Here is a 23,434-nt window from a genome sequence, read left to right as displayed (position 1 = left end):
CTACAGACATCGGTCTTGTTTAACAAAATCTGCCTACAAGAAAATCTGTCACCAAAGTACACCAACATCCGACTAAAGTATAATATGTAAACCAAATAAAACCAGAATACAATTATTGTACACCAAACCTCTTAAAATCTAATGCTGAGCAAAAATTTCACCCAATTCATTGGTAGTGAATGTAGGGACTAATATATTAGAGAAATGAAAGGCAAAAGTCAGAATTAAAGAGGCATACAAGAGTGTAATATCAAACTATCTGCAATAGCCCATCATACCAGAGAAGCAGATCATGTGATAAAATGGAATAACACTGAAAGAAGTGAATGTGAACCACATATGAGAAGGGAAAAGAAAAGATAAAAGAATCGTTCAACATCTAACTAACCAATAGTTAAACAATATCATATGGGCCAACCTAGTGTAGAAGTTTCACTGGAGTGAAACTAGATGAGTACATAGCACACCTGACTACCCTTAATATGGCAGCAGATTAGTAGCCAAAATTGCCAATTAGTATCTAAGAATTAAAAAATAATAGTAAAGAATTAAAATTAGTAATTACACTAAGGGGATTATATATGCCAGTGTTTTTCAACCTTTTCGATACCTGGGATACAGCTTGTTTCGTCCCTAAACTGTCACAGACCACAAAAATGCAAGTACAAAGAAAAACCATTACAATTTACATATGAATATACTGCTATTTTTATTTTTTTCATGAAATCCCATGGACCAGAAAGGTGGTTGAGAAACACTGTTATAGGTTACTAACTTTGACAGCGGTTGGTATTCGATCATCACAACCATACCAATTACTTTTCTTTTTTAAGATTTGATTGATTGCCTGAATATTAAATATCACTGACAGAAAATAATATTTTAGACATAATTATCCATTGAATATTTTCAATTTGGTATGTATTTCTGATTATCATTGTTTGCATTCTAAAATTTTTAATTTTTCAGATCCGTACAGATGCGACTTTACAGCATGCACAAACGAGAATTTGTGCTTGTATTTGCTGCATTTTTTGCATGCTTCCTTCTTTGTGTGTTTATTGGGCTAGCAGGACCACCCATAACTAGTACAGTTACAACAAAAGCCACAGAACTTACACCAAAGCCAAATCAATCCATCATGGCAGTAAGTATTTTTATTCCATAACCTACGTAATCATATGTATGGACTGAATGCTGTTGTTTTCTAATATTACCTGTAGTTGATGGATTCTAATGTTCACCATTTCTTTGATTTTTCTGGTTGTCATGTATTTATATTACCAGTTTACTTCTAATGCTCCATAAATATCTATGAATGTAGACAGTATAATACTTATGCTCCATATGGACTTGATAGTATTCACATAAATGTGTATCCTGACAGTATACATCTAATGGCCAGTGATTATCACTTGGATTTGATAGACTTCATGTAGCTGTGTGAATTGGCAGTAAGTTGTTAAGGATCTACAATAATCATCTGAATTTGATAAAGTTTGTGTAACTGTATATCTTGACAGTGCTGTTAATGCTCCAAGATTAGGCCTAAAAATGTATTTTGTTGTTTGCAGTTACATGACATTGAAAAAGTACTATAGGTAGGAAATTGTTTTAATATGATATGATTTTTTAATTTAATATTTTTCACATTTAATAAACCATGACTTTCAAAATAATGAAAATCAGTTCTAACATGGAAAAAAGACTGCTTTGTATATTTAATCAGTTTTTATTTGTAAATACAATATACTTTACTTAACACATTCACTGCCATGTGTCCCAATGGTGGGTCACAAACAACTTTTAGTTTTGGACCTTGTGACACACCGGTTGGTCACAGAAAATTATGTTTCAAAACCAAATTTCTTTTGTGACACACGAGTTTGGGACACTGTGACTGCTCCTTGGCACCTCTTGAATGTTTAATTTTTTCATACATAATTTTATTATGGGGTAGCGAACATATTAAAAGTATATGAACATGATATATTTGAACCCAAAACATTATAATATAATTTCATAGTATGATATACAGCACAATAACAATAAAATTATAGAATTGTGTAAATTCAGTCATTATCAAGGCAATCAGCATTATTTTTTAGACTAGACTTTAACAATTTTTACACAGCTGTATTAATGTGATTTATTTTAAACTCTCATCTTCTATGTTACATTGCCATAGTGAATTTGATTGCAAAACATATTTTTTGGATGTTTGATACCTCTGTGGTTGCCATGACAACCTAGTAACCTATTCAGTAATTTCCAAATACCAGCTGAGCCTCTCCAATATGATCCTGGGGTGACATTAAATCATACCTTATTGAATATGTGATGTATTATATAATTATAAAAAAAAAGAACCTGAAAAAGAAAACAAGTTGAACAGTTCCTAATGATCATGATCTTGTATACATGGACAGAGGGTGGGGGACAATGACCTTATCAATTTCAAGATTTAATAGACTGTACAGTTTTTTATTGTTTGATATGCAAACATGGCAGTAAGGAAGAACAGTCTTGTATTATTTTCTAACTTTCCATCTCTGTCAGCTTTTGTACTAGCACAATAACAACAAATGCATGCACTGCTCAAAGATGAGCCATAGAATGACAGTTCAACCTGAGTTGCATTTCAGTCAAACTTGAACAGTTTCAGTCAAAGGATTATTAGTGCTGAGAGCAGTGGATCCACATGTGTAGTCCTCTTCTGAGACAGCCAACAACAGTGACAATTCTTGAAAATGTGACAGTTTATGCTGATTGTACACCACCTTGCAAAATGATATTAAAGTGCTGTTTGACATAATAATGGTGTATTTAATCATTATTCAATACTTATAAACAAAATCAGTAAAATTAAAGAAAACTTGAAATCAGTATTGTGCATGAAAACATGTAACATTATTTAATAAGTATAAAGAGTAATATTATAGAAACAAGAATATTCACCTGGGTTTTTGCATTCCTGAAATTTTGAGTGCTAAAGATTCTGAGATTTTGTTTCCTCTATCTTTTCCTTGAATAAACAAATGAAAATAATAATAGATTCCTATTAAATTTACTCTATATATAAAGATGTAAAGCTGTCTGTCTGTCATGCCGATATATCAGCCATTGCAGTACCACTTGACTTGCAACTTGCATGAAACAATGATGCTTTTTGCTACGACAAGCAACTTTGTCTTTTTTAAATTCTTCCAGCCATATAACTAGATTTGAGGGTAGGTTGGTAGAGTTCATGATCAGTAATAACATTGAATTGGGTATATGCGTACCACCCCACGCTTGGTATTGCTGGCAACAAAAATCATAATCACAGGCTGAAATTCCCCATTATGTTTACTTGGTTTTTCAAGAATATACATTGACATAATATCACCACATTTTGTCCAGTTGGAACCCTTAGCTACAGCTTTAATAACCCACAAGTTTTACCCACAGCACATTTAAATTTTGAAAATACCCAAATTAACTTTTTTTTTTTTTTCCCCACATGAGCTAGGTCCCAGGAACCAACCACATGAGCATTTTTACTTATATATAGTTTTAATATTATAACTTTGAATACAATATGTGAACGTTCACAAAATTTGGCAGACTTTCAGTAAATATTACATGTCATTTGTACAAAAAAAAATCTGTTTTTTTAATGAAGTATTTTTGCTAACAATTTGTCCGTGAATGGATCGAATATTTTTTTTATTACTCCAAGATCAAAGTGATTTTTATGTAAAAATTAAAAATTTCAGCCTTCATTTTCATAATCACTAAAACCTCCTTAGTAAATATAAAACCTTCTAAATGAATATCAAAAGTTTTTAAGGTAAACGTTTATAGTTTATTTTTCATTTTTTCTATCGTTTCACTAACTTTAGGTATTATCATCAACGTACAATGCATTGAAAGGATTAAAATTAGGAAATAGAATAAAAAAATACATACCTTTTGATATTTTTATAGAATATCTTTAAAGATTTTCCTTTGATTAAATTTGTAATTTCAGGTCTAGTCCTTTACCACTTATTATTCATCTTGACACAAATCAATGGTGCCCTCGGGGCATATTACAGTATCTTTGGCAGACTTGTGCAACCATTCGGGAAATGTTTGTGCATCATGTAATATTGTAAGCCTTGTGAACTGATGCACAGTAGGATGTATATTTAGTAAATGAATAAACCTTTCAATTATGAATTTTAAAACATAGATAATACATAATTAACTAAAATATAAAAGTAAGATCTGAATAGAATTTAACTACCATAAGTGCTATAGTCAATCAAGCAGCCAACAATATTACAGTCAGTTACATGTACTCCATGACGAAAACTGCATGCCAATTTCAAAATAACCATTGTTAGATTATAGTGTAAAATGAGCTTTTTCTAATGACTATATACATGTGTATATAACCTCTACATGTAGGATATAAAGCTCAAACAAATATGTTGAAAGTGGGTGTGGCACCTTTCATGGTTGGCAAAATTTATTACTTGTTTTAACTGCATTCATTCAGAGAAGTTTGAAATGTACAAGTCAAAAGGTTAAGCAAGCATTTTATAGTCTAGATGTACGTTTATGCAACTGTCATAGTATTATTGAAGATACAGAGTGCCAAAGTAGAAATTTTCATAGCCCTTTGGTTACGTGACAATACATCTTAAGTTTTAAGTAGTTTTTTAAAGGTTTCTTTTTGAAATAAAGAATTAAAATTTATATAACATAAAACTTCGAATCATAACATACATTGTAATGTTAATTTCATTTGCATACATTGATAGTAAAGGTGTTTAATTAAATTTTGAATGTAACAGTGACTTTTGCAGAAAAGTTTTAAAGAGGTACCCATTGCAAAAGGATCAACAAGACAATGCATTTATAAAATGCACATACTCCATGTATTTGGAAGTAATTGAAGTAAACTTTGTATGTAAGTATCTGTGGTATAATCATGGTCAATATCCATCCATCTTGTCAGTGGATACTGTGGATACAATACTCACATAAAAAACACAAGAAAAAAATAATTTTAATTACATACTTATTGGTTCTTTGAGCTTGACTCTCAAGTCTCTTGTTGATTGTATATATCACAGTATCTAGAATATTTTCAGGCCTGTGAAACATTCAGGCATTTCTCAGCAGCTTTTCTTATTTCAGCCTTGGAATTTGAGTGCTTTGGTCCAGCTGTCAAAAAAAAGTTATACTGGATATTTATACAATGATCCTATAAAATGTTTACCTCATAAACTGCTTTCCATATTTATGTTGACAGGTCCAGCCTTTTAGTAATAATAAAGCATTAGCTTTTACCAACCTTCTATTTCTTCAGGGCATGGCTCTCATTTTGTTGAGGCATTTTAAAGAGTGATGTTTAGCAATGACATGATATGTCAGTTGCACTTTAACCACAAGAATTCTGTTCTCACTTCCTCAGTTTAACTAGCAGAAACTTTCTTGGAAAAGACCTCAGTTCTCTTGCAGTGATTGCAGCATAACAGAATGAGTTGCTGCTGTTGCTCACAAAGTCAGGCAGAAGTACAGTCATATTGCCTTGATACCATGAATTTTTAACCCTTTCCCAACGGGCTAGCTATAAAATACCGAGTCTTTATACACATTTGCACTCATTAAGTATTTATACTATAACTTTTAATACAGTATATGTATCTTCACAAAATTTGGTAAACTTTTGGGAAACATTACACAAAAAATCACATTTTTAATGAAGTATTTTTACAAAAGATTTGTTTCTGAATATATTGAGTCTTGTTTTGTTACTATTTATACTTAAATTTTATTGTTTTATTGCCCTTTGAACCATGTCTTAACAACTATTTACGCTATTTACATCACTCATGAGCTGTTTGCGTGAGTGCCTCAGGTACATTTTTTATTTTATTACTATTATTTATTTTACCTAATCTAACCTTAACTAACCTAAAGAGATTCATATTTTTACATTTCAGTTACTTTCATAATAATAATAAATAAAGAATACACATAAAAACAAGAAAAAAGTACTTATTGGGTTGTTTTTTTCGCTGTCTGCTGTCAGTGACACTTAACCCAACTTTTTTTATACTAATGGTAGTTGTGTACTAAATCATTTTTATTTTATTAAATAATACATCAAAGAACATAGAATAATAACATGCAAAAAGCAGACAATGTTCCATAACTGTCATAATGTTTCTGGCTTTCTAACAATGCAATAAAAGCCATTACAAGTTCATCCATGCTAGTCAATACCTTTCCTGTGGGAACAAAGCTTTTACTAAAAGAGAAATTGACAATTCTCAATTCAGAACACAACATAATATAATACTTCATTTGATAGATGAAAACCTTGGCTTTCAATTGATTATAAATAATATAATATTAAATGTAAGAGAGAAATATTAATACATCCTGAAAGAGAGGATGTAACAGGTGAGTGTGGCAAGAGGGGTCTGATTTTCTGTTTGATGGCTCTGTAACCAAACAAGATTGTGGTATTTAAAAAAATATGCTTTGTCTGAGGGATGACAATTTGATAGCGAGTAATTTACATTAAATTTCATACTTATTGGTGGGGGTGTTGAACAAATTACAGAAGAGGGGATGCCTAGAAAAAAAATATCACATTTCTCACACTAGGGGAAATTCAGGTTTTTTTTAATATTGTATTATAAAATCAAGACCTTAACTTATATACTGTTAAGATATGGATTATTAGCTATGATTTTATGCTATACTAATTGGTATAACATAAGCAAAAAGTATTTTAATTAAATTTTTAAGGTAAGTAACTAAAAACCTTGTGACATGCACAGTAAAGGATGCCCATGTGGAAAGGGTTAAAGTCTTCTGGGATAATTTGATCACTGGCTTTAGTAGAACAGAGGAGTCAAACTTTCCTTGTTAGCCACATCATAGTCCATTGGTGCTAGCTATGTTTATATAGTAATATGTCGATATGGGTATATTTCATAAATGAAGTTTCGGTATAACAAACTTTGGATTTTTTACCATTATTTTACACAGAAAGCTAAAAATAAAGTAAAATAATAAATAAGTACATTTAAATGAATAAATAAATAATATATTTATTGATCTACATTACAATATAAATAAGATTAAAATTATAATAAGATATGTATTGTTAAGCGTTGCGCATTGATGGTCGTATATTGTTTGTTAACCTTCATCTCAACTGTTAGGTTTTATGTGTTAGGCAGGATTTTGCGACTTGATGGCAATAAATTTTAATAACCAGATGGCACACAGTCCGCTTGTTTTAAACTAACATGTATAATAAAACAAGGTAATGGTAAGTTGTGAAGTGTTTATTATTTCTAATAACTAAATATAAAAAAATTTCAAATTGTCATTTTAAAATATTTTTATAAAAACATTTACCACATTTTTTTTCTAGTAGCTTATTTATTCAAGTCTTAAATTATAATGTAATCACACATTTATATATATAGGCTTTCATGCAATTGCTTGTTAATCATGTTATTAAGTTGACATCATAATAAACTTAAATCTAAATCAATAACTTGAAATTATAAATTTGCTGTAACAGATATTAAATAAAAAAAATATCAACCAAGAAGTTTCTAAAGGATAACATGCAAACAAAGAAACAATACACATCATGCACGTGTAAAACAGTATTCATGTATGTCTGATACCTTGTATTAATGATATTTGTGATGCATTAAAGAGTGGCTTGTGACAAAAATTCAAATGCTCTTCTAAAAAAAAATTGTGAAACCAAGCATCCATCAAACATTCATATGTTATTAAATGTAAAATCTGACATTATATATCAAGTGTACACCAACAATGTATTCTTCTTGCAAGAACTTACTCCTAGATGTATTAAAATGTGGAAAAAAGATAAATTACCTGTACAACATAGGACATAAAATGCCTCACCAAGCTATCTATGTAGAACATTCAGTTTTTCTGATGAAATAGACCTAATACTTTGTAGAGAAACTTGTTTTACTGTTCAGCTTCTGGTCTTTCATATCAATAGTGCAAAATCAATATTTTAAATTCTCCAGTAAGTGTACAGCACAAGAAATCTGACCTGCATTTTACAGATCTGGTTAGATTTACCATATGTTACATTTTAATATTAAAAAACTACAATGCTAATACCTGATACAATTAAGGATTATATCGTCCATAAATTTCTACAGATGCTTACCATAATTATACAAATATTTGAAGAACTTAAGAAAAAATTAATATTTTGAGTTTTTTTTTTAAGAGTAAACTAAGCTCATGTGAGGCATTCATTAGATCTTGAAGCCATCTTTGGCACTAGTAGACACTGATTCTGTAGCCATGTTATTTCAAATATGAATAGTTCATATATTTTACATCAAATAAGTTTGCCAGGTCACCTGTTGTTACATCACTTTGAGGTATCAACCCATGAGCATTATGGTAAACTCATGCAGTGATAGGTTAGATTTTGAGTGGCAGATAATGTATTAGTAGTCAACTTTATCTTTGCAGGGCTTTCTAACCTATGGGTCTATGAAGCTGTAAATGCAAAATATTTGTTTCTCCACTGCGTAAGTAATACTGCTTATGGTGGATGTTATAATTGTGCCATTCATTATAGGATACGTTCATAAGTTTTGTGTATATACTTCCTTTGAAAAAAAAGGGAACTTTTTTGGATCACTTTATTTACTTATGGTTGGTCGAGAAATAGTTAACAAAATATTTTTTTCTAAGCCTTATCACCTGGATTTGATGTATTTAATGTAGCTGTGTATATTGACAGTGTTTTGTTCTTGCTCCATAATTATCATCTGGATTTGTTAGACTTTATGTAGCTATATATGTTGACAGTATGCTGTTAATGCTTCATGATTATAAACTTGATTTAGTTATGTATGTTCACTGTATGGTGTTCATGCTCAATGATTATTATCTGGAATTGATAGACCTTGTGTAGCTGTGTATGTTGACAGTATGATATTAAAGAACTATTATTTTGGACTTGTGTATTTTATTATGTTTTGTTTGTTAACATTATATTTTTAATTCTTTATCTTTATCATTTGAACTTGGTAACCTTGAAGTAGCATTGTGTTGATAGTGTATTTTTCATATTTCTTGTTTTCATGTAGCTGGTTATGTTGAAAGTTTATTTATTTCTAACTTTTGTGGTTTTAACCTGATCATCATTGTTATATATATATATATATTAATATGGTTATTCAAGAAATATTAATAACACTATGGCCTAAAAAGATTTAGTAAAAAACTCTGTAGAAGGGCTTGAAAATCAGTACAGGAGTATAAAACAATTTTTATTTATTAATAAATGAATTTGAGATACATCTCATATTTGATTCCTTTATCTTGTACATCTTCATCTCTTAGCTTGGAATTGATTTCATATCTCATTCAAATATTTTATACAGTCTCACTTATTGTCTTGAGGTTTATTGAACATTAGAACCAACTTTTCCTGTTATCTTGGGATTTTTTATGCCATCTCATTTTAATGTTTTCTACATTCTTACAGTTTAATTTTACATGTAATCCAAACATTTAACACATCCTTTCTTATCAAATTTAAATTGATTTCTTATCTCGGTATAATATTTTACCCCTTCTGAACAAACAAACTCAAATGAACTGGACAACTTAGCCTGATATTTTGTTTTTCCTCTTGTCAAAAAGGGATTGATTTGACATATCAGTACAGTATTTTACCCCTTCTTAACTGATTTGACCATAAAGTCCATACATCACACATTCTTAAGTATTTGTTTAGAATGAATCTAATATATCTGTTTAATATTTTACACATCCCTACTTGTGAAGCATAAATTCATGTAAATTCTCAGCCTGAAAGTTTACCTATCCTATCCTGTAAACCTGGAATTGATCTGACATACAAATTTGATATTTCTACATACTTACCCTGTACCTGTGATTCAGAGGATTGATTTGACATGAAATCCTCACATTTACACATCCTTACCTATCAACTTGGGATTAATTTGATGTGATCTTATTGTTTTATAAGGGACTGATTTTTTTATATTTTAACTACATCTCACAATCTTGAAAGTGGTACCACATCTGAGCCCAATATTTTAACCTTTTCAAATTTTCAGTATTGCAGGTTTATTTTCAGTATAAAACACTGGTCAAAGGAATTACTAAGTTATTGTTGTCTTATCTATTCATGGAATTCCTTGGGTTGTCAAAGTCATTGCCTAACTGTTTCCTATAGAAGAAATCACTGTAGTAGAAACTATGATATGAATAGAAGCAGTGATCTGTTCTAGCAGTGAACCATAAGATTGCCTGAGGGTATTTCTTACCCCTCGTTGGCATGAAAGTGGTCCTCAGTCATGTGGATAGTGAATGTGCCCAAAGGAAAAATAACTATATATATAATCTAATGTTTTCCTTTATTTATCTGATCCTACTACAATTTTAGACAGACTTTGAAATATTTCTGAGATTTAGCACACATTTGGAGATTTTGCAGAAATTACAAGAATTTTGATATAATATTCTTAGAGATTCTTTGTTTAACTACCATTTGTCTTTAAACACATGTACTGTGTTATCACAACCTTCAATCACTAGAAATAATCAGGTAGGCAGTAGCACTGTCTATGTAGGGATGGCTTAGATTGTTCCTTGAAATGGTATTTTAAATATCTCTTCAAGGTCATCAGAACTTTATAATACTATACACTGTTTCCTTTTATAATATCAGTGGAATGACTGTGTTACAAGTTCTGGGAATGTCTGTAAATGTCATAGCAAAAAGTTTGAATTTCTTGTTTTTTGTTCGTTTTTTGTTTTTGATTACATGATAACTCAAAAATCAAAACAATGGTGTCAACCAAATTCACTGAGGTGACATAGTTTCAAATGGACTATCTGCTTTTGTAAGTATTATTAATACCTAGTAGTAATTTAAAAACAAAACATAATTTAAGTGTAAATGATGTTATCATTACCCCTTGAAGTTAGCTTTCTTGCAGAAATTTTGTATTCCTTTAAAAAGCTTAAGTCCAGAGTGAAACAGGAATTACCAGCCAATAATGGATAAACAATAAATAATACAGTTATAACCTCATTGTATTTAGAACTTGGTTATTAGTACAACCTTCCTGTGTCTATTGAAACATTGCATTAAAAAGAAACAAGTAAAGAACAAACCTTTCAAAAAATGAAGTAAATGTAGGGTGGTTAATATCAATCCTTCAAAAACAATGCAAACATGATAGTAGAGATGGCATTTGCATCGTTCCTACATAATAGCACAGGCACACAGTGTAGTAGAATGTTAACAGACACGAATAGGATACATTAAACTCAGTTGTGATTGAATAGTTATACATATTGCTATATGTTAATTCTTGCCTGGCTATTATGTAGGGATGATGCAAATGCCATCCCTACTATTTTGTTTGCATTGTTTTTGAAGGATTGATATTAGCCATCCCTACATTTACTTCCTTTTTGAAAAGTTATTTGTTACTTGTAGAATTAGGGGTACACTGGGGAGAAATAATCAACAAAGCTCTCCCTCTTTCTAGCCGACACATGAGCACTTTTCCATGTGCTTAAATTTGACTTTATTTTGTATAATAAAATTGTTTACACACTGTGTCAGTTTTCTTTCTTTTCCCAAGATTGAGTCATAGACAGAGAAAATATGGCACTGTTGTATAAAATGGTATCTGTAGAATCCTGCTGGCTGCTCCAAGAGAAATCAAAACAATCTGAGAATATCACAGGTTTCTTACCTGTTAATTTGAAATTGATTTGACTTCTGATCCCAATATAGTACACACCCTTACATACTAACTTGAGATTGGTTTAACATTTCATCCATACCTTTCAACTTAGAATTGATTTCACATCTCTCTTTGACAATTTACATATTCTTATGTCTCATCAGACTGAGTTGATTTTACATGTGATATTTTATAGCTTCTTAACTCTCAGTTTGTGAATAATTTGATATCTTTGACTTATATATTACATGTACTAGCCTATCAACTTTTGATTGATTTGAACATCTTAGCTTGATATTTACACATACATGTGAACAAGGTATTGATTTGATATGTGATCCTAATATTTTACATATTTTAGCAAATAAACTTGATTTGTCTATCATAAAGCTTGAAGTACAGATTATTACCTTTTTCATCACTCGTTTTTTGTGTATTTATTAAGTGTTTTATACCCTTAACTTTAAGACTATAGGAAAATATCACATCTAACTATTAACCTCAATGGAGAAAATGTAAAAGATTATTTAAATATTGTATCACTAAAGCTGATTTTCCATTACAGACTGGGCCATTTGTACTGAAGTCGCCTACTATGTCTACTTACAGCCAACAGCTTTGGGTTATAGCACAAATCGTAACTGAAAATGATGATAGTAAGTGTTTAGCTAAGTTCTTTTAGTGCATAATGTGATTTTTCAGTTTACTAAAAATTTATGAAGATTGTGTAGGTGTTTTTTAGTGTTATTTCATAAATCATGACTAAAATACACGTCAAATTTTGATGGCTATTTCATGAAAATATTTAATATGAAAGAAAATAAGGTTCTGTTAAGACTGTATACTTGCTTTAGTTTGCTGTGTTTTGTTTTAATAATTTGAAAATCTTTTAACCTGAGTTATATACATAGGTATTTTAAAACAAAATGCTACTTACCTCTCCACAAAACAGAAAGCTAGTACCTCCTATGTTTTGTGTAGTGCCAAGCTTATGAACAAAACTTCCAACTATATGCATAATAATACAGTAGAACCTATATTATTGACCGTCTTTCAAGAAAAGGCAACTCTCAACAGAGTTCAGTAATTTTTCATCAAATGTTTTTTTGTGTCCACTTTTTCTTTCAAAAATTTTGTTATTCAGACCAACTACTTTCCCATTCTGAACAGCCACCATGAATATATAGTCCTGTGAGTGAAAAACAACCTCTATAAAGACACCATTGGGGAATTACTGTTATCTTTCACTCTCTGGTTAATTATCTTTAACCCTCACCAGATGAGTCACGGGTCAAAGGCCATGTCATCACATTTGTTGACTCACATTCAAAATTTTATTGAACTACTATTTCTTGAATTTATATCAATAAGTTTGGTATCACACTGTAGATTATAATTCAAATTTTAGTATTATGCATGATTTAATTTCTTAATTTAACATTAAACATTAAAAACACAGTTAAACATTGATTTTTCTGTATCACTTGATATGTTAATGCATCACTGGTTCAAAGTAGATGTTTCTGATGTCAAAATACTAAGTTTATGGTTTCGTACAAATTAGGAACTCAAATTACCGATATTGACAAACTAGAATACGAAACAAGAACCTCATAGCTTTTCAATTTGTTGAGATATGACTCATGTACTGAATCAAACACAAGTGGCCCTGCTCACCTCTTTCCATTTTTGGAAATGGTCCTTTATATACACTTACTTCAATATATCACATGTGACCAAGGGACCAAGCCTGTGCTGAAAGAGATAATGATTGGCTGACTTACCTTCTTGGGGCTTCTTTCCTTGATTTTTTTGTACACAACAAACATCTTGAGAACCCTCTTTCTTATTGGTTGATTTACTGGGTTTAAAGTATAAACCTGAGATGGCCCATGTGTAGAAGGGTTGTAGAATTATCCTCTTTCTCTAAAGTTCTTGTTTCAATAAATTATGGTGGGTATATAAACCAGATCTGTGAAATTTTGTAATATTTTTGTCTCATTAAGCTATTATCACACCACCAGTGTACAGGCTAATTTTATTTCTGTTGGTTCTGTTTATTTTCCACAAAAAATATCTTCCTTTATGGCATGTTTGTGTGGAACTTTGAGTGGGGGGACAAAATTGCTCTAATCAAGACAGCTGAAAAAGAGAAACTCAGCATAAACTTGTAGAATGTTTCAGAATTGGGAGAACTCAAGTTCAAACCATTTTGAAATGGAAAGCAGATCACATGCATACATTAGAAGAAAAGGAGAACCTGGAATACAAGTGCATTTGCAATGTCCATGTTGATAATCAATAGAAAATTGATGTCCCTACATGGTAGTGGTTTAAGAGAGTCAGAGAAATCAGTGTGCTGGTTAATGGTCTGAATCTTCAAAGAGTCTGGTCCAATATGGTCAAGTGTTTAGTGTGCTTGACTAGCAATCTGAAGGTCGTGGATTCGATTCCCTGTACCACCAAACATGCTCGCCTTTTCAGTCATGGGGGCATTATAATGTGAAGGTCAATCCCACTATTTGTTAGTAAAAGAGTAGCCCAAGAGTTGGTAGTGGATAGTGATGACTAGCTACCTGCTCTCTAGTCTTACACTGCTAAATTAGGGATCGCTAGTGCAGATAGCTTTCGTGTAGCTTTGCACAAAATTCAAAACAAACCAAAGCTTCAGAGAGTCATTCTTCAGTTTGCCACAAAAGTTGGTGTCAAACAAGAGGATTTCAGAGATTTAAATGAATGTTTTCAAAATTGCAAGGCAGACAAAATATTTTCAGTGCAGTCCTTTCTGGCAAAAAGGCCAGCATCATTGATGATTGAAAATCGAAACTTCAAGACAACGTTGATGATTAAAACCCACGAGACATGTTTAATGTGATAAGGTGTAAGGTGGTCCTTATTTGTAGGTAAAATTTCAGGTTAAAAATTCTTTATCTCTCACCCCCTAATTTTGTTCCAGTGTACAAAGGAACATTAAAGGTCAAACTTCTTTCATTTTGGACTATATTTAGAGGCTGTTCAATGAGGTTCTTGATATCAGTAGCCTAGTACTGGATGTACTATGTGATATAAAACCTATTTGTTATTATAAATGATTTATTTAAAGCATGTTATTATTTTATTGCATGTACAATAATATAATTACATAATTTTAAAATTTTGATGTGGTTAGTCACTCTTGCATTGTTATTGTTTCCTTTTTGCTCTTAGTAAATCATCTTCTATGATCTTGCACAACTTGAAGGAGGACTTGTTTTTGTTCATCTTTCTTTGTTATGATGGCATTAAACTCCTCAATAAGGGCCACTCCACTTTCAGCATTGTCATCTGTAGTGTCTTCCTGTAGTCCTCTCTGGGCTCCCATGACTTGGGGCCATAATCCATAAATCCAGATGGAATTTTGAGGCACCTAAAGAAGTTTATTGCATTCTTTGTGACAAAATCTTCAAGTGATATGTCCTTAGATTTCCTGATATTTAGCTGGATGCACTTTGTAGGTTCATCCATGCCTTCTTTCTTTCTCATTTAGTGTCTTTATTGTTGCTTGTTTTGTCTCTGTGGATACAGCTGAATAATGACAAACCAATGAGTTCATCATTGAGATACCATAGATGTCCAGGAAATTTTTGACAGGCAGATTTTGAAAGATTAAATTTCACCTTCATATACCTAATAAGACATTCTAGGAAGTTGAGATCATTGGGAGGAGCAGAATGGCATCAGGAGCAGTGAATCATGCCCTAAGACTCAAACAACAAAGATGGAGATGTCACAAATAAAGATTTACAAGTACATATGAAAAAAACAACAAAATAAGGATGAATGAGAATACAAATGTACTTCTTTATTTATTCATAATACATGTATGCATAGAGTATTAAGAAATGGAAAGAAAAGGGGCTCAAAAAAGATGGCTTATTGAAATCATGAGTTGAAAAGAAACATCTGTAAGTGGTACCAATGAAGGAAGGTGGGAATCATGTTTGTTAGGTGATCTGTTTCTAGTTTATACAATCAAACCACCTCCTAAAAGAGACCATTTGAGCTCAGTCCCAAGGGTGGTCACAATATATGTATTGCACCAGTCTACGAAGCAATCAGCATAAGCTTAAACTCATTTACCAGTAACAGGATGGCTCATCCTCCATGCATAATACTCCCCTTATGCACCTTTAGTTAATATTCAGAGTTATCTTTCTTTCTTTCATTTTCTTAACTTTGAGAAAGAAAGATGCAAATTTTAAAATTGATTTCAGTGACAGTTTCTGATGTAAGTTATCTTTCCGTATGTTAGTATGATTTCTTTTTTAAATCAAACTATGAGATGTTGGAACATATATTTCAGTGTGTTCCAGAGTCTGTGATGCAGTTTCTTTCACAGGAATATTCCCCACTGTTATTACTTGATGTTGGGGTTTCAGAAGAAGCAAATAACAAGTTTCAATTTCATTAATACAAAAAGGACCTAGGCCTAAATATCACAGATATACCAGACCTGTTGAAGAATAAATAAATAAGAAACAAATAATTATAGAAATAATAATTATATTTATACTTTTCATGAATCCAGTTTCATGGATTTTATTGAACATGACTTCTCATTCTGAAACCTCTCAAGATCTCTACTTCCTTCCACAGGAGTTGTCCTATTTTCTTAAATGGTAACTGGAGCTACTCTATCACTAAGCAATTTTATTGCTACTGTAGGTCACATGTTTGGCTCTATCCTAAATTCTTACTCTCAGACCCAAGACTTTTGGCCTTCTGCTTCTGTAAATTTCTGCTGAGCCTGCCTTGACTTCAAAGATTTTAAATTGTTCTTTACACAATCTACTTTTTCATTGGATTCTTCCATTTCTGACCTGGATCAGGTAACACCCATCTTTGTTGTTTGCTGCTGTGATAATGTAACTATGTGACATTTATTCTCTTACTCTAGTTGTTTCCGTTGGTTCTCAGGTGAGCTTTTTGCATGCATTTCAACTCTTAATATTTTTTACCCTCTTCAATCCTTACCTGCTTGTTGCATGTTGGATGTACAAGACTGTTTAGTGTAAGTTATTTTTATGATGATTTAATGATTTAATATTTAAATATTATTTAGTCTTTATAACAAGAGTATTAAAGCTGATTATTTTAAAAATTGATAGTTGTAACAAATGTTGTTACATAACTCAGTAAGAGCTGTATGTTGTGTGTGTAGTTCAATTGTTGTAGTATTGTTGATGTCATCTTTCTCGACACCTCTAAGTTTTTCTCGTTATATGAGTATTGTTACATCATAGTGTCTCGTAGTTTGTAGAAAGTTCGAGGCCTGAGTTAGGCAATGTATATATATATATATATATATATATATATATATATATAGGTGACAAAATGAGCACAAGTAAAGAGAAGTTCAGTCATAAAAAAAGTTAGAATACGTGATGTTAGTTGGTGTGTGAATGATTAACCTTGATGGGTGATATCTTAAAGTGAGTTTCGCAGTTTAACAGAGATAAGGGGTTAATTTGTCTTGTCAAAGGGTGTTCTAAATTAATTGAACCTGCCTGTGCGAAAAGGAGACAATTATTTAAAGTTCAGGATATAACTGTGTTAACCCACAGGCTAACATAAGTGAATTATTTACTGATACTATTGTGATAAGAGTAGAGAAAAATAATTCATCTTGTCAATTGGATTCTAAAGTAATTGAATTAGCCTGTGTGGACTTTTGACAAGGAAAGAGACAGTGAAAGGCAGTAGAAGCTGATATGTTGTGGATGTAAGCACTCACCTTCGTACCCTTATTTGATTGATGATTTTTTTTTTCCCATGATGGCTGACTAGATTGACATCGACGTTTGGATATTGTCTGATAGATGGGATATCCCCAATGCACTTGGGTACTATTACCAGAGACACTAACCATTATGACAATAATTTGACAACCAGGAGCAATAACAGTATTGCCTTATTTAATTCATTATTGCTTTATAGTGCTGATTTAATCACCTGTAGATAGATAGACACACTGTGGAGACAATGGAACCCACCATATGGCTGGTGTTGCTTGCCTCACATAGAATACTTCTCTCTCCTGAAACCCACCTCAGGTAGGGAATAACAGAGAGTGTTAAACCTATCTGCCCCTGCTCAGTGACCACTATTGAGATGGGGGTTTCTGCAAAACTTCTTTGGAAGTTTATATATTTGTCTTCTAAACTGTGCCGCTACTTCAAAAACATAAAAGAACAGCACTGGGTACAGTTCTCTGCCTTCACACCAGATCAGCTCCTGCTGTCCCTATTTGTGGTACCCATTGCACAGTTGCTCAGTGTAGGAACTTCTGCAGATGATATATTATTCCTATTTGGTTCATGCATCTCTCTGATGTTCTTCCCTACTCCCTTCAAGAATTCCCCTCTACCATTATCCTCTATCCTCTAGTGGAGTTGGAGATCCCTTGCTTCCCCAATATCAAGCTACTGGAGAGGTTAGTATGGAGGGTTTCCCTTCTGATCATTGTAACCTCATTTCTATGAGACGAAGTTGACACCTTTTTTTATCAGAAGTAGATCAAGGTCTACCTGGATGCATAGTACAGGCATGTACTAGACATCTACACCATGTACTGGACCATTAATGGTGGTTGTAAACATGCAAGATTGGTCTTGTGTTCTCCTTGGGATGCAGGTCTGGAATGATTCATCCCTGCATCTGCTTATTCTGATAAGTATAACATGTAAATTTTTCTCAAACACTGTACACACTACATGTACATGATCTGCTGACCCCCTGAAATATACAAGTTGGTTTAGTAGCCTTTATATTCTAACCAGCTTTGCAACACTTTAGCACTATGCAGAAGGTTCTTTTTGACAATACTTTTCTGCATTATTGGGAAAAGAGTATTTCCTGCTTGAGATGTATGCCATTTCTCATCAAGTGATGGTTCCTCTAGCTCCTCCCACCATTCCCCATAGTGGATGACACAGTCCATGAGTTTTTTAGTTCTGTCACTATATTCCCAGAAAAGAACTTATTGTTTTAATTTCTTTACATACACTGGTCCCTCCACCACCTTATCAATGTAGGGTTCTAGCTATTTGTTCTGTTTGTGTTTCTGAAGTTAATATTTTCCTGAAAATATATTTCAGATAGACACTTATCTCTCCACAGAACCATTCACCCTTCCTTCCTACTTATGGTATGTTTGTTTTGCTTCAATAAGAATGAGCTTTTGGTATAAAAAGGTGCTCAAGGGGAGTAATGTGCATGGAGAATGTGTTACCCTCCTGTTGGTGGAGGGGTATAGTCTAATGCTGAATGTATAATAGATTAGTGCAGTACACATTATTATGTGCAGGAGTGGGATTTTTCTTTCATAGGCTTTGCATATATGTAAAACCTTTTCAGCAGTGGTGTGAAGTATTAGCTATTTGTTCTGTGGAGAGGTGAATATCTATCTAAAATACATTTTCAGGTAGGGAAAATGTTAAGTTTTGCAGTAAAGTGTAGTTGATCATATAAACCCATTATTGTCCAGTGAGCATGTATTAACAGTGTGAAAATGTTTTGAACTTTAATATTCTGGAAAAATGTAGTATTTATTTGTATGTGCAAACTTGTTTCCTGTTATATGTAATTATTTTTATTCACATATTTGTTTCTTTTTAGTGTTTTTAAGATATATTGGCTTTAGAATACATCTATGTAGATGGATAAATCTTTGATTTTCTTTTCTTAAACTCAGATGAAACTTTCTATAAACCATTCCGTCTGGGAGTTACCCTCCATGGTGTTTCAAACCAAAACAAACCCATGGTAGTACTTGATGAAAGCCACAGTCATGATAGAGTTAGGAAGTTGTATTGTGCTTCAAAGGTAGGTGCTTCATGAAATACACAGTTACACTAGAGATAGTGAGTCTGTTGTGCTATAAAAACAGATGCTGGAGATTTCACGTGTTCCAACAAAAACCATTGAGTTCATTTCTGTATGATTTTATTTTTTAGTTTGTAATGATTTTAAATGGAAAAGAGCATTGAAACCAGGATGTAGACATAGTCGTCACATAACAAAAGAACCTATTACCTGTATACTCTATTCATCAGTAATTTCTTGAGAATCATTTGTAGGTAAGTTTGGATAGTCACATTGAATAACAGTTTTAAGTCAGTGCTATGAGATACTGTACAGAATGGACTAGGAATTAGAAATATTTGTAATTTTCAAACTCTGAACAGTATAAAAATTACCATTGATTTAAAAGAAGTATAATAATTATCAAGGAAGAAAGAATACAATTACTGGATCCTCACATCCTTGTTTTCTTTAAAGCTTGCACCTTTAAGCTGTGTAATACAGCTAAGTTCTGTTGATTTTTTTATGTTTTAGATAAGCAATTATCAAACTTTTGAATATATAAATATTGCTTATCATTAACTCAACTCACTATATTAAAAGTGTTACTACTTTATGTGATATTTGATGAATTCTGAACTTTCCCAGGAATATGTTTTTTTATATTGGTTGATGAGAGTCTCCTAGTTGTAGAGCCTTCATATTCCTCCACATGTAAAAGATTTAAAAATTTTAGAGAACAGATGATCTAATATTTTTAAGTACTAACTCTCTCATTACGAAGTCGGTCAAATTGACCGACCTTGTAACCATTTTGCACTTGTTATAGTTTCCATACTATAACTTTTAATACACCTTATGTATCTTTGGAAAATTTTCCAAACCTTATAAGTCTTTAGTATACAAAAATCAAATTTTTTTAATGAAGTATCTTTACTAAATATTTGTCCATAAATATATATAGTATTTTTATATACTAGTCTGAGTGCTAAGTGATTTTCATGTTAAAATTAAAAATACTTCATCTAATTCAGATTTTATTTTTGTAATCTCTAAAACTTCCTAAATAAATTTCAAACGTTTTTTAGAAAAACTTCTTGTTTTATTTGTTATTTTCTCTACCCTAACTGAAGATACATAAAATGTATTAAAAGTTATAATATAGAAACTATAATGAGTACAAAAAGGTTATGATGTCAGTCAATTTGACTGACCTTGTAGCAAGAGAGTTAAAAGCTTAAGGACAGGGTGAAACAGGAATTCCCAGCCTATAATAGAAGAACATTAAATGACTAACATGTAGAATACTCGATGCTTTGTACACTATACTATGGGTGTATTTTAGGGAGACAACCCCTATATTATGTATGAGATGAAGGATGATTTCTAATCTTCAACAAAATCTTTGCCATCAGCTTCCATTAAGGGCCTAATCCCCATTCTAATATTTCTTACCTTTAATGTGCTTGTAAGAAACCTTGTTCATTTTAATATTATTGGCCAGCTGTTTCTTTTAAGCTATTTTCAATTTCCTAATTTTCTTTTCTAACCAAACCCTTAGATTTCTTACAGTTATGTAAACCTTCCAATATAATGGTCAATTTAAACTTCTTAAAGTTACAACATATATTTTGTTGCATAGTCTCAATAAGAATTGGCTTTCTGAAAATTATGAATGAAATTATATCCTGTCTTATCTCAACATGTAACACAACATCAAACCTATTTATATAATGATCATTCTTCCACAAATATTCCACTACTTCAACTCTTGGAACCATATATTTATTAGTAGTTAATAATAAATCTAAAATAGCATCCTTTATGGTTGACTCTGTGACCATTTGGTGTAGACATTCATCCTGAGTGACTTCAAGAAATCTCTCTCACTCACTAGTGGACTACATATCTTCCTAATTAATATGTTTACAATTAGTGTCCCATAATTATTATATTAGTATTCTTATTAGTAACAACCCTGATCTCACTATAGTTTCTCATTGACCTCATCCATCTTATCAGGTGTCTTATAGTATTTATCAATTAAAATTTTCTGCCCGTGAAAGCTATGATTGTAACCCATATAGATTCAGTTTCTTCACTCATTTGTTGTCTTCAATCCTAACAGCTGTTGTTCAACCCTTATACAAAAAGCCACCTCACCCTCTTTTAATAAGTCTATCATTATCAAATAACTTATAACCTGGAATTTCAAATATAATTTCTGTTATTAATGTTATCCAAACCTAACCAAGTTTCAGAAATTCTAAGTATATCATAGCTTTCTCTTTCAATTGGAGCTCTGAACTTCTAACATTAGAGTAATAGCAATTAAACATAATCTTGAATCTACTACATTTATCTTTATCATATCAGTTTATTTATTCCAAATTTCCCAAGCTTCCGCACTACTAAGCATGTCTAGTTTAAACTATCATAATGAATATGTTAAAAGCTTCCCTGAATATCCTACTACCTTACCTGCTTAAGTGAGTCCATATAATTCATCTGAACCCAGAAAACTATTTCATAGATTCAACTAGTACACTTGTTGCTCTAAGCATATCCCTTATAATATTTCATTTAAACCTTGGATCCTGCTAAGTAATTCATTCCTGCTTCTAGCAGAGAAATCACTCCTGAAAAAGCCACAAATCTTTCTATTCCTAAACTCTGAAGGAATTCTTTATACTTATCAAGTAGCTTTCCTGTTTTACAAGTTTCAATATCCTTTGCTCCTACATGTACTACAAACAGAGAATGTTCTTTAGTACTAGCAACTAAAACTCAATAGTGTCCCATACTTTAGCACCTGGAAAGCATATTCTAGTTTTAGTTTTTCTATACTTCCTACCAAAATACATAATACTATATTAACCCTTTTCGAAATGGGTCACAGGTGAAAGGCCATGTCATCTCATTTGTTGACTCTCATTCAGAATTTTATTGAATACTATTTCATGAATTTATGTCAATAAGTTTGGTATCAAACTGTAGATAATAAATCAAATTTTAGAACTATACATTACTTAATTTGTTAATTTAAAAGTAAATATTAAAAAACACATCAATTTTTGTGTGTCACGTGGTATGTTGAATGCAGCACTGATTCAGAGTAGATGTTTTTGAAGTCAAAATACTAAGTCTGTAGTTTCATACGAATTAGAAACTCAAATTACAGATATTGAAAAGCTAGAATATAAAATAAGAAGGTCTTATCTTTTCTATTTGCTAAGATATTGCTCATATAATAAATCACACACAGTGGCACCCCACTCACATCTTTCCATTTTTGGAAATGCTCCCTTGTATGCACTTACTTCTGTATATGACATGAATAACCAACCGGAAGCTCAGAATGTCCCCTTAGTGTTTTTTTTCAGCATTTCTAACATACCTAGCACCATATTCTTTCTTTTGAACCAATATTTCAATTAAGTAGGTTGTATTTTTAGTCTGCTCGAAAGTTCATATTTTTTTAGACCCAAATACAGCTTAGTTACTAAGTTTGATAAGTTATAGTAGAATTCTGTAGTATTGATGTAGTAATTTATGATTTTTTAGTTATTCAAAAGTATATATAAAACATAAAAAAATATTTTGCTTCATGTCCTCCACGTGCAAAATTTTTAAAGGTTTAGCAACCGAGTACAAAGGTCGTAACTAGAAGAGATAATTGTTTGCTTTACTTCTTTATTTACTGTTCTGTGTTTTAGAAAAAAATACTTTAAGAACTTATTTCAAAATAGCAGTAATCTATATACATATATAATGTATAATAATTGAAATGTGACTATTTT

At 31.6% G+C, this 23,434-nt stretch overlaps 1 protein-coding gene across 1 annotated transcript in view; it reads left to right on the top strand.

Annotated features, from left to right (window-relative positions):
* Positions 1–23,434, top strand: part of LOC106460074 (transmembrane protein 181-like) — a 100,965-nt gene that overhangs the window by 39,898 nt on the left and 37,633 nt on the right. The window contains exons 2-4 of the mRNA XM_022386690.1: positions 970–1,147; positions 12,358–12,448; positions 19,525–19,655. Of these exons, the coding sequence (XP_022242398.1) occupies positions 970–1,147; positions 12,358–12,448; positions 19,525–19,655 (400 nt within the window). The remainder of the gene's footprint in view (positions 1–969; positions 1,148–12,357; positions 12,449–19,524; positions 19,656–23,434) is intronic.

Source organism: Limulus polyphemus, unplaced genomic scaffold (genome assembly GCF_000517525.1).
Source record: "Limulus polyphemus unplaced genomic scaffold, Limulus_polyphemus-2.1.2 Scaffold702, whole genome shotgun sequence".
Taxonomy (NCBI): domain Eukaryota; kingdom Metazoa; phylum Arthropoda; class Merostomata; order Xiphosura; family Limulidae; genus Limulus; species Limulus polyphemus.
The sequence above is the reverse complement of the archived record's forward strand: the minus strand, read 5'-3'. Positions and strand labels throughout refer to the sequence as shown.